Here is a 13,833-nt window from a genome sequence, read left to right as displayed (position 1 = left end):
AGTAATGACTTTAATTGTAGGCAGTTGGCCTTGACTATGATAGTGTAATTATGGAATATTACTATGCTGTATTTGAAGCCACAGATAATAATAAATGCTTCTGCTTCCTCCTTCTGGATTTGAACTGAGATGGCCTTTCGCAAAGGGTAGTGTTTGGAGCTCCTTATTCTCCAGATGCAATAAGACACTGTAAAGCAAATGTCAGACTAGCATTTTGCTGAAATCACCGGGTGTGTTTGTTTTTGGACTCGTTTGATTTAAAAATATCTGAAAATAAAGGGTGAGCATCAGTGGCCTCACACTTCATGTGTAACACATCCCCTCCTTCACATCACCTCTAAACCCTAAAATTTCATGCTGCCAGCATACCGGTGGGTTAGCAGAGCCACACCTGCCTTTTTACGGCACCACAAATCACACCGCCACCACTCGCCGGAGCCGCGCAAACATTTAGAGATATAATTAGTAGCCTGCAGCTGAAGCCATTAGCTGGTCACCTGTATGGCTCTAATGAGGTTATAAATGATAGATTTCTTGTGCAGTCACTGACTAATTGTTTGCACATTTCTCTGCTAAAATAAAGCACTTGTTTCAGGATGTCATTTCTCTTTCTTGCAGCTACGACCAGTATATGTTTAAGTAATTAGCCTTGATAATAACATTGCAAGGAGACCACAGCCTTTCTTTTTACTTAACTAAATACATGGTAATTAGCCTTCCATTAAAGTCAGGTTCAGGCCATCATACATAGTAGCGCAACTGGATTACTTCACCAAAACTCTCCCAGTTTTTCTTACTACACAGAAATACATGGCAGATTTTTCAAGACGTGTTATCTGCCATTGATCACAATGAACTACTGTGTTAGAGAATAACATTTGATTTGAAATCATTTGTTCACCTTCATTGTTTTATATCAGTATACATCCAGTATGCAGTACATATAATTAATTTTATATCAGTATACATTCTTTATCTATTTTTTATCCCACATTTTCAGGGTTATGGACTGCCAGAGCCTCTTATTACAATGGTATCGAGAAGAAAGAAGGAGCCAGCCCTGGACAGGGTTCCAGTATACACATCTATGGCACACATCCACTCACAATATATACATTTTTTATAAATTTGTTAAAAATAACACAATCAAATAAGAAGGAGAACTTAAAAAGTACAAATAAACGTTCTAAAGGTAATCCATAAAACTCGGCACTCAACTCCTACCTGCCTGAGACAACTATATGAAAAGTGAGCAACACCTAAAATTGTTTTTCGTACTGGAGAAAATGTCAAATAAAATAAAAAGGTTTAGCACAAGGCCAGGACTTTTACTTCAGAATGATGTCAATGAGTTTTTGCCAAACTCTGAACTGACTTTTTTAAGTTTAAGATGATATCGAATATTACTGTCCCAGTGAATTATACATGGTGGATTGGGATTCTTCCAGTTAAGAAGAATTAGCCTTCTTCCAAACAGTGCGGTCACAATAACTATTCACAAACATAGTTTTTGGAGCTGGAATTACCTATAGTGATCTATACCACAACGGTTTAGAGTGCAGTTTATGCGTTAAGCCATCATGTTGAAGGTTTATTCCACTGATTCAGAGAGATAATTTCTCTTAGAGACAAAATCCTTGAAATTGCCGTGTTGGATGATCTTTTACAAAGTGTAGGTTACAGCAGGAGATGAAGGCCTTGCCTGACTTATAGTAAACTATAGCCTTTGCTGCTGCGAAGACCTGTGACAGAGTGGGTCACCTGTTGATCTTTAAAGAAACTATACAATACTGTACTCTGTTGAATGAATGTGCACTTAGTTGTACAGAAACATTTACAGCCTGAATCAACTGATTACTAAATAAAAAAGCAAACACCTAGTTGTGATGGAGAATGAAAAGAACATTCTGAAAAGTCTTATGATCTGCACTAGAGAGCATGACCCGCAGTCCTCACAGCTGATCTTTAATAAGAGTCACAGAGAGACAGAGAAGTATAAAACATGGTGGGCCAGTAGTCACAGATCAAGAAGACTGGGCCTGAAGCTGAGCTTGGTGTTGTTTGTGTGGTCTGCCTATCCCCCTCTCTTTTTACATTAACATTTAATATCTTTAAAAATATCTTTAAATCTTTCAAATATCTTTCTAAAATTCTAAAACTGTTGTTTAACTGAGATGTCTGTATCGGTTGTGAATGTCCAAATTTATCTAAAAATAGATTTTGTTATAAAATGACTTGTAGTTTGTATATGCATGTAGATGGGTGGACTATCAATGAGGCAATCAATAAAGTTGAACTTGTTTTCAGATCCCCACCCCACATCCCTAAGTGAAATGGTGAAACTAAATTGATTCTGAAGATGGGTGCCATCCATGTTTGGCACCTACTTTGTGTCCAGTAACACCAGGAAACACCGCAGCTTCCCTGAAGTATCTCTGAAGTTGAATTAAATACTGGAGGCACAGGATTGGAATGGATGGATAAACACAGCAGGGTGCATTCTGTATTGGAAGGACAACTGTTGAATTGGCATGTGCCACATGCAGCTATGTGAGTGTTCTTTATAGAACATCCTCTTCTTTAGAAAAAAATGTATTTTGGATTAAAACAGACAGACAGACAGACAGACAGACAGACAGACAGACAGACAGACAGACAGATAGATAGATAGATAGATAGATAGATAGATAGATAGATAGATAGATAGATAGATAGATAGATAGATAGATAGATAGATAGATAGATAGATAGATAGATAGATTAATCTAGCAGTATAGGAAAAAAGAAGAAATAAAGGAATGGAAGTGTCACTCCTCTTTAAAGTTTAGAATCTGCTCCAGTTCAGTTTTTATGAATTTTTGAGAAAGGTGGAACATTTTTATTATGTTAAGGAATTGAGTGCTGAGTAGAAAGGCACTGTATAAAAAAGTGATTCATACAATATTTGCATGTCTTATTTTTTAGAAAAAGAAATTAACTTTCTTTCTTTCTTTCATTTTGATTTGCTCTACACTTTTGTTTTTCTCTTTCTTTCATATATTCATTTTAAAATGTTATATACCATCATTACATTTTAAAAATTATACTGCTTTTTTCATTATTTTACAAACAGTACATTACAGTTCATTATTATACATACGGTATAATTTATTTTTACATCTTTCTGTATATAGACTCTTTAAAATATCTTTCTAAAACTCTTACATCATTAAAAACTGTTGCTTAAATGTGATGTTTGCATCCCTTGTGAATGCCCAAATTCACCTAGAATAGACTTTGTTTAATAAAATAACTTGTAATTTGGATATGTATGGTGTGTCACTGAGGCAGTTTGTACAATTAATAGAGCTGAACTTGTTTTTTCTTGTTCAAAGTATGAAATGAAATCCGTATTTGAGGTTGTCTGATTTTTTTCCTCACTGGAATTATTATTTATCATGGAAAATATTTACTTCATTTTTCACAATTCTTTCTTTCTTTCTTTCTTTCTTTCTTTCTTTCTTTCTTTCTTTCTTTCTTTCTATGCATGTTTTCATTTGCTATTTAAAATGATACATTATGAATCTAAATGATAATCTACTAATTCTATAATTAAGAAGACAATGGGCAATTAAAAAAGAGGTAAAATGTTATCTGAAATAACAGTAGTTGTGTGTTTAATTGTTTAAAGTAAGGCTAACCATGGTACTGTGAGACCAATATACAGTCTTGGAAGTGTTTGCTATTTGAAACCCTGGATATGGGAAAGTCATTTTGAGCTGGATGTCCAGTCTTTGCAAATAAAATGTTTTAATGATACGTATAACTTTTGTTTTCAATATTGCATATAGCTTCTTTCATGGAGAGCACCACCACAGGACATTTCACAATATGTATCCAAGCATATCCATTCAAATATAAAGATCCATACAAGTGACATTTCAAAAGACAAGGAGATTTTTTTTCATGTGTACAGTCAACATGACATTTTTTGGTGTGTAGAAAATAAAATAATCATACCGGACTTCACATTAGGATTGTTTAACTACTATCTAGTAAGCAACAGACATACAGCCAAATGCAAATCTTTATCACAGGGACTGTTCACTGCACTGCCCAGGTACTTCAAAAGCTGTTTCTGAAAGGTTCATTCCTTCACGTTCCAAAATGACACTGTTTCTAGCACATTCTGAACAGCACACAGGAATTATGGAGAAAATATGTCTGGAGAAAACATAATAGCTCAGAACTCTGCTGATGAACACTTAGTTTAACTCTGAGTTTTATTTTTTTCCAAGTCCAATAATCTACCACCTTTCAGGTTTTTGCTCAAACGTTCAGACACCTTATTTGAGCAGATTGTTTCTCTTCCATGAATGAGATCATATTGCAGCCAAAATAAAGACTAAATTAAAGCAGATTTTCTCAGTTATGAAATCACTTTACAGTCCACTGCCCAGCTGCTAAAGGCTTTATATTTTCCAAATGTGGGCTGAAAAAAGAAAAAGTGTCCTTAAACTATCCCAGAAGATCAATTGGACTAGTAGCTGATTGAAAACACTGTCTGAACACTTAACACGTAAGGTAAAACAACGAAAATCTCCCATTCTCAAACAAACTGAAGTCACTGCTAGGAAGGGCTCATTTCTTATTATTCTTGAGAATTACTAGTCTACAATGTCTACGTTTCACCAACATAAACCATACAAATGTCTCATTTATACTTCTTTTCTTATCTTCTTTTATAATTCAGCGTCCACAGCTCATCCTGCGCAGCCTCTCTGTCTCTGACCATGCAAGCTCATGCCTCACGCACACACACTTCAACTACACAGGCATTTCTGGATAGTAAATTAGGAAGAGCCTTGAAAAAAATCATTTAAGGGCCTTTGAACAATGATGTTATTTCATTGCAGCATTTGCAGATTTTTAGCTCAAAAGGATTTAGAAACCCCCATATTCACATATATTGCTTTAAAATACATTTCTCAAAAAAGATGTCCCCAAAATGTCAGTAAGTATAATAAATGGAACACCAGTACTGTTATTGAGAGTCATTGATACGTAAGAATAACATCACTGGACAATGTTTCTTTTAAGTGAAATACATAAAAATCATAATGATGTCTGAAATAAAATGGACCTTATAGTTTTTGGAAGCAGAGGCAAATATGTCCCACTTCATAAGAGCATCTTCTCTTTATACAAGAATCATCCCTTTGCTTTTTTTTGTGATCAACTTCAAATGACAAAGATCTATTTTTATATGAAAACAATCATAATATCTATAGTATATATTTACTTATTACGTAATGCAACTCACAATTACATTTCTCATAAATCACGATGCTGAATAATGTTACCAATTGTCAAACAAACACAATCAAATTCAGGGGCTTATTATTCTAAAATATTGATCACAATTGCTGAGGAGCACGGAATTTCAAAATCCTTGTTATGTTGTTCAGTTGATTGCTGTTATTTGTTGTTGGATGTAATGACATTTCATAGATAGATAGATAGATAGATAGATAGATAGATAGATAGATAGATAGATAGATAGATAGATAGATAGATAGATAGATAGATAGATAGATAGATAGATAGATAGATTCTTTTCAAATCAAACTCTTTAAATGAATTATAAACGTTTTTGTGCCTATTTCTGTTAAATCTCGGATTTTCCATTACCTCCCACAAGATGTTTAAAAAACAAGCTTTACAAACTGCATAATCATCGTGGTAATGGTAGGTATATGATCTCTAAGCGTCTAAATTGCAAAATAACTGAGAGCTAAGTGTAAAGTGAAGGAATGACACTTTAATGTCAATGACATTCACTTGTACAAATCGGTGCCTGTGTTCATATAGCTGAACGAACTCTCGCCAGTAGGTTTTGTTTGTGAATAACGACAGACATTAAATGAGACGGACTGGCGTTGCTAGTGTATTGGTGATGAAGTTAAAGTACAAATGTGTTCGTTTACTTTACAAGAGTGAACATTGCACTCATCTGGTACTCTCATTGGTCAATGGTGATTCCTATTATTCGTCGTATAAATGATCCTAAAAGTTATTGGTTTACAAAGATTACTCTTAAGTTTCTGTCTCATCTGCGTGATTTCTCTGTATGGTTATCATAGCAGGTCAAACATATACACATTTTAATCTGCACTTGAATGTCTTTTATATATTATTTGGAGGAATCATCATTATGCCAAAAAAAAAAAACAAAAAAAAACAGGCACTACTCAAATGATAAAAAAAAAAATCCTAACATTTTTTCAATTGACTCCGGGCGCTATACAAAGTAAAGACTGATGTATTTATCAACTATTGAAATTAAACTTCGCGTAAGGGAAAGTAAAATGCAGAACAATGACTATGTATAATGTTAATAACAGGTTAGAAACTGACGCACATTATTATTATTAGTAGTAGTAGTATTAGTATTAGTATTATCATTTGTACGTTTTTTGCAGAACAAATTGAAATCTCAGTTGTCTGTTACTTTCCAACTGTTTGGAGATTACATTAAACCTTTCTTTCTTTCTTTCTTTCTTTCTTTCTTTCTTTCTTTCTTTCTTTCTTTCTTTCTTTCTTTCTTTCTTTCTTTCTTTCTTTCAATTAACTGCTGGTCGATTTTAAGAAGCCTTTCGATCTTTTTTTGCATAATCGCTCTTTCGAGTGACATTAACGTTCGACTTCTTTCCAGGGAAATCCTCCTGAATTATTCTATCAAGTGCACAAGGATCGATACATTGCAAGGGATTCTGCGACATTTTGTTTAAAACGCGAAGGAAGTGCATCACATTTGATCCTGGTACCGAAGCTTTCACAAACGGCCCAGAATACACAAAGTCAAAAGAATTGTGGAGGCTTTAAGGGCAAAATAAAGGCAACAACAGCTGTTATCAAAACGCTTTTGCTTATCGCTACATCTTATAACTGAAAAAGCGAAGACTCCATGCTATTGATAGATTCCTGATCGTCACTTGTGTTCGATAAAAGCTCATATGTGTGCGACAAGTTTTCAAAAACACAAGTCTTTGGATATCACTTAAAAAAACTAAACAAATAAATAAAACACAATGTAAATTAAAATAGTCCAGGTCAAAAGTATAGCACATTACTTTATATAAATTATTCTGAAAACACAACACACCCAGCAAATCACTAAATCCGTTAAACTATCAGCTTAGGTTTTCGGTTAGTTTTCTTCAAATAACGGGTTAATGGCTACAGTATTTGACCTCAGCCTTTTCCATTTATACATCCTCCTCAAAGAAGTCACATAAATCTGCAGATAAAACTAAAACGACAGGCCTGTTATTGAAATGCATCATATATATGTTATTAAAACACTTGTTGGACCATTACGACCGAATTGTATGCTTGAGAAATGTTAAATCATGAAGGGAAAAGTGAAATATGGGACACCTGTGTGTCCACCTGAGCGTGTGCCACTTTCAAAGACACCAGTGCAAGCGATCCCGACTGAGTCTGCCAACGGAACGATGGGCGGACGTTAAAAATGCCGAGCCAGCAGGGGCACATCAGGACCAGGTGCATGGGGCAAATGCTCCCAAAGTTTAAGGAGCATCTTCTTTGCATTCTAGTTTGAGATCTTTTGGAAAGAAAGAAAGAAAGAAAGAAAGAAAGAAAGAAAGAAAGAAAGAAAGAAAGAAAGAAAGAAAGAAAGAAAGGGCTTGAAATCGCAAAAACGTAAAAGAAAAACAAAAAAGGTGTAGATGTCAACTTGCGTTAACTTCACAATAACGAAAAAAAGTTTTATATTTTGATTTTACTGGCTTGATATATTTCATGATAAAGACACTATATTAACAATTCAATGTTTTTAAAAGTTTCATGCTACAAAATTTTACAATGGTTAAAACGGCATTTTTGTTTCTAATTTTCTCTAAAACCTTACCAGCTACAGTCAATGATTGTTTAATCGAATATGTTTTCCACTGAGAATGTGCTTTTTATGCCCTATAGTGTTTTTAGCAATCGATAAGTCCCTATAATAATAATAATAATAATAATAATAATAATAATAATAATAATAATAATTCAAAGGGCATGATAATGTTAATAATATGGCCCATCAATTTGGCATTACATACTTCATTATATTCTGACATGTATATTTATTGAAATAGTATGTTGTTACTACATTATCATTAAAAAACTTTACAAATAATATTTCATTCTTGTGATATAAAAGTTAGAATAAAATACTATAGTGAGAATGATTGGTGTGTGGCGGGGGAGCGGGAGGGGCACTCTCTTGGTTCACTAAGTGCTAATGTATCGTTTAAGCACATGTCAACATTAAAAGACACTTAAAATAACGTATAAGTAAAAGTTATATGCAAAAATCTAACCCATGATAGAAAGGTACAAAGTAAAAGGAAAGAATGTTATTGTCTAACCCTAGATAGATAGATAGATAGATAGATAGATAGATAGATAGATAGATAGATAGATAGATAGATAGATAGATAGATAGATAGATAGATATAAGTCTGCAAGTTTGTTAGTAGTTTCACATAATATAACTGACTCCAACAGCAAAACAAAACTCAGATTCCAAAAGTAACGGTATTTCACCTCCGTTTTGTTTCGCAGTACTATGAACTGGGCGAGATGTGATATAATTTAATTTAAAATTCTTCTACAAAGCTGAATCTACTGATATCCTTGAACTTGACCAGACGCTTTCTCCCCCTTAGTGTCCAGCTCCTTCAGCGCCAGTGAGGAGGGGGGACCGTCAGCGAGCTTTAGGACAGTAAGATTGACAGACACATCCCTGTCAATAATCCGTGCCTCCGAATCCTTAACCAGAAAGTGGAGTGTCCTGTATCGACCACGAGTATACACCGAAGTCAAGCGTTTAAAATTATATGACCAACATGTATAAGACGGGCTTTTGCAGCTGTTGATAGAAGACAGATTTGTCTTTGCATTTGAAACACAATGAAAGTTTTGAAAACGAGAAAACAGATGCCTGACGCATATATGGAAAATGTAAACTTCATGCAGATCTCTTAACTTATATGACACGGGTGGTTTTTTTCATTGATTTGAAGTGTTTATGTAAATAAGTGAAATAGTTTAGAATAGGGAATAACAAAAATATAGCTTAAAGCACTTTTCGTGCATCATATATAGCATGAGATCGCGTGTTTAAACTAATCTACGTATCATAAAGTGAAGTTTGAAAGTCACTAAACGTTATAAATTTTGTACAAACAGATCCAAGGACTTTCGAATAAAAATATTTTGAAATCTTTTGAAAATATTTTATCTTTTCCATAAAAGTCCCTACACCGAAATTCTATACGCACAGAGTAGATCAGGGTGCATAGGTGCGTTTGATCATCTTTACATTTATAAAAAGAAAACTAAACAATCTAATGCATTTACCTTTGTGCTGCAGTATTTGCATCCAAGATCCCTGCACTTTGCATCCACGATCTGACCGGTGTCATTCCGCTGGTCAACGGCTCCTCTTTCATGGTCAACGCTCCCCGCGGGAGACTTTCCTGGATAGAGAACATCAGAAAAGCCTTGTGGGTCTTCTCCTTAACACCAAAATTAAAACTAAATAATCCTCTCCTCTGCAAACAAAAGGTTCGCCTAAATTAACAGCGGAAAAATCTTTCCCAAAGTGCAAAAAAGAAAGCGGCGAGCATCCACAGACGACTTCTTTATTTCCCTATGGGGTTTATTGCTTTAGATCCCAGACCAAGTGATTGATTCCGTGCGCACAAGACCAGGCTCTTCTCAAGTTAAGGAGAAAAAAAGCACACACAAATAACAAAACAGAAGCTAGACATCAACCATCTCAAAGGAGAGTGATCAGCCGGGAAGATGTCTGTAAGATCTTCCAAAGGCAAAGAAAAACGGGTGAATTCTCAATACGTTCGGAAAAAGGAGCACAGCACACGCGCACGGAATTGTGAAATGGAAAGGGAGATAAATCAGGCGCCTGCTTCAAAAAGGAGTAAAATGAAATGATTACCAAACAAGAGGCAGAGATGAACCTGGAAAGACTTCTTGTCCCTCGGGAGCAGGGGGATTGGGTAAGCTTGAAATCGCCTACCTTCCCCTCCCCGGCTCTTTATTCTCCCTCCGTCCCAGAGGAACGCACCTTCTCCCGGTTCGGACGCTGGATGTTCCCGGGAGAACACACATGGACTTGGGAAAGGCGGGGATTAACCCATAAAAGGAGGACTGATTTAAATACGCGCCACGCCCAGCGGTAAAGCATTGGTTGGAGTCATGAATGACGTCACATTGAATCTCGCAGCACTCATTTCCCAAAACATTAGCTTGCTGTTTACAAGAAGAAGCAAAACGAGCCGGTAGACTCAGCTGCAGTCTCAGCAGCATGTATGAAGCGCACAGTCCAGACAAAAAAAAAACATCCTGTAGTATTGGAAGGGGTATTTTTTCTACTGCTCTCGTAATGCTCTTGCTTAAGAACTAAGCAAATATAGGGCAGTACATTCACCAATTGTACAAGTTGATTCTTCGTCATTGAATAATGTCAGTCATACGGGGTGAACTAATGATAGATCCTTTGCACAAAATAACACTACGTTTTATTTGTGTCACATTTGTCTGACACAGAGCGAATTAAATGCATCTTATTCTAGCGCTCATTTTGCACAGACTTCGATATATTTTTGTAGCGCGACGTAAGAAATAGCCCACACTGTTTCAGCCGCGTTCAGGTTCTGCTGCCCCAAGAAAACAAAACATTAGAAACACGTGCGATTCAAGTATAAATTGTAGAATGACATTTTCCAGAGCGTCTTGAGGATCAAATAATCTCGTTCCCCTCCAGATAGATAGATAGATAGATAGATAGATAGATAGATAGATAGATAGATAGATAGATAGATAGATAGACAGACATTGACCAAAAGGTACACATAAACATTATTGATGGCACAGCTTGTTTAAAATTTTTCCAATTTGTTTAATTTATTGTTTTATTAAGAACACAATTTAAATTCAGTTTGATGCATCACTTTAATAGGGGTATGCTGTCTAATTTAATTAAAACTATAATGTGTTAGCATTTAAGATTAAGCAAGTTAGATAATGGATGGATGGATGGATGGATGGGAAGTCTTGAGGTAGCGATGTTTTTGTAAAGCGCTTCCATTTTAAACGCGATCATCGGTACAGAGTTCTCTGATGTTTGCTGTTGATTGCACTTTCATTCTTTAGCCGACATTATGCAAGAATAATACAACACATACATACAGCGTCCGAGATGCGTCCTTTAATTTGACATTAGCTTTGACTGGTACACAAAACCATAAAAACGGTGAATGTCATTTTAAAGATAATATCGTTAAATGTTATGGAAAATGAAGAACGTAGATCCAAAAGTAATTTGCAACGCCCATTACAAATTAAAAAATAGCGCAAACTAAGCAAACTGCACGTATTTTATATTAAAATTCCTTCGTACAGCCAACATCACTTTTAATTGTTTGGAATGGTATCCTTTAATTATTGTTATTAGGCTACTCTATTTAAAAGTAACAGTTAAGAGGATATGTATTTATTCAATAACAGAGAAGTATATGGCAAGTGTTGTGCTATTATTTAAAAATCAATACTATTATGTTTTACCTAAGTTTGCTTAGAAAACGCGACAAAGTAAAAAATCTCTTATCGCCTAAAATTAACAGGGAGCGCCTTTCCGTTTAAATGTTTATATCAGTAACGATGTGTTCTAATAGTGTCGAACTGAATTTGTTCACCTTTTCATTAACCGTTATTTAATTATTTTACTGGAAAAGTGATTCTAACCCAGGTCTTATAATGCTATTGCAGTTTAAAATAAACCCCACGCGTGTTATTTTTATTATTATTATTATTATTATTATTATTATTATTATTATTATTATTATTATTATTATTATATAGTGATTGGTATACTTTCCTATAACTTTGCCAATGCGTAGACACTAAATACAACGGACACTTTTGATCTTGCATATAGAATTTAACACTATACGGATGAGACATTTAACATAATAATTTTAAGAAGAACCAACTTCATACACGTATTGAGCTTTATTGTTTAAACATTTATAAAAACACATTTTAGAAAATCTTCCTTTTGTTTACAGCTAAATGTTGTGGTCCGTAATAAGAATAACTGAAACAAATTTATTATAAAAGTGTCTAGAATTGTGTCACTGATTGCTTGACGTCTCGGTTAATGCAGAAAACATGTAACAGTTGCTTCCAGTTCTTTGAATACACACAAATGCGTGCGTTATGAGCACATATCTATCTATCTATCTATCTATCTATCTATCTATCTATCTATCTATCTATCTATCTATCTATCTATCTATCTATCTATCTATCTATCTATCTGTGTGTCTTGAAAAGCACTTAGAGGTACATTGTATTAAAATGTACTATTTAAATAAATGTTGTTGGTATTACTCATTTCTATATACATCATCTATTAGGATGTGCTTTTCCTATCTATAGAATTTAATGTAAATGTAAAGCTAATAAAAGTTAGTAGATTACGTTAACAATCTTCACTTATGATGCTTGGGTATAACCAGAATTTGATGTAATTATGATTGACTGATTATTATTTGTATGAAATAATATTGAAGCTAAACTTGTTACTGATTCTACTGTGCTGTCTTCTGGAATATTTAATTAAAATCCTGTTATCCAAGTTCTAGGCTGAATGTATATGATGTTGATTTCAAAGAGACATGATGCTAGAAAGAAAGACGAGAGACATAGCTATTTATATTTCGGGCTTGCATTACACGTAGTGTATACTGTTGACAGGTGCGATGTTATTTCAACCTGAATAACCAAGGATATGATAGAAAAAGACAGCTTGCTTTAAAAAATTACCAAAATAAACTGCTGAAATGTATGCAATGCCTAAACCTGAACCACCCCTTCTTTCCACTAGAAATTTACTATGGTGTTTATTATAAATGCACGAAGATCACCTCAGGTCTTGCGAGTTTTTTTTTTAAACGCATTTCAATCATTAGTAGGCTAATATAACGGCGATTCGTAGGCCGAATGATTATTTTTATTGCGAACCTATTTTATTTAGAACACAATTAAGAAAGGAGAAATAGTGTCATCGATTATTTTGTGTCATTCTTCAAACTACTTTGGTCTGCTTTGATTGATTCAAAGAAAGCTCGTCTTGTTTAACAGGATGTCTCCTCAATCAAATCCGACCACTCTACAGCATAATACCCAGGTTGGAGACCTGTATTACATGGAAATGAGCTTAATTCAAGGGAGCTGACTGTTTTGTCAAATTAAAGGCGCGCGATGTTTTTCCGAAGTTCCCAAGGTGCCGATTTTTAAGTCCGGAAGGCCAATCACGTGGACTTGTGAAGGACACTTGCGATTCGTTTAGCCTTCACTCTTCGAAGACAAAGCGTTACGCTTTTGTAAAACAGTCGGGCCTGGATGGTTGTTTTAAATGTTAACGGAATACTCCTGATTACGGCCCTTTATTCAAGTCGTGTCCAGGTATGTTTAATCAAGGGCTTCTTGCTTTGCTGATTTATTGTAGAAAGGAAAGCGCGAACCTGTGCGTGTGAGAGAGAGAGAGCGATCCGGCAGTCTCTGATACCCTCTACCGGGTGACTGGGCTCACAGCACGGGGAGAAGAGAAGACGCGACCAGGAAGTTTCGTTCCTGATTAATCCTGAAGTTGTTAATCAAGATCGACTGATGATGCGGCGTTACTGTATATGTCAAAACTTGTTAAAAAATGTCCAGGAGTTAAATCTAGGCGGACTGCAAACGTCACCTATACCG

At 35.0% G+C, this 13,833-nt stretch overlaps 1 protein-coding gene across 9 annotated transcripts in view; it reads right to left on the bottom strand.

Annotated features, from left to right (window-relative positions):
* LOC114651655 (transcription factor COE3-like) overlaps positions 1-10,170 on the bottom strand; it is a 402,694-nt gene extending 392,524 nt beyond the window's left edge. For 3 of the 9 annotated variants that reach the window (XM_028801490.2, XM_051928476.1, XM_051928474.1), the window contains exon 1: positions 9,412-9,961. In XM_028801490.2, the coding sequence (XP_028657323.1) occupies positions 9,412-9,545 (134 nt within the window). In that variant the 5' untranslated portion in view covers positions 9,546-9,961. Of the gene's footprint in view, positions 1-9,411; positions 9,964-10,009 lie in introns of those variants that run through there. The other 6 variants (XM_051928479.1, XM_028801491.2, XM_051928475.1 and 3 more) reach the window with 5 other exon arrangements.
* Between the last annotated feature and the right edge of the window lie 3,663 nt (positions 10,171-13,833).

Source organism: Erpetoichthys calabaricus, chromosome 5 (genome assembly GCF_900747795.2).
Source record: "Erpetoichthys calabaricus chromosome 5, fErpCal1.3, whole genome shotgun sequence".
Lineage (NCBI taxonomy): Eukaryota > Metazoa > Chordata > Cladistia > Polypteriformes > Polypteridae > Erpetoichthys > Erpetoichthys calabaricus.
This window is presented reverse-complemented; position numbering and strand designations above follow the sequence as displayed.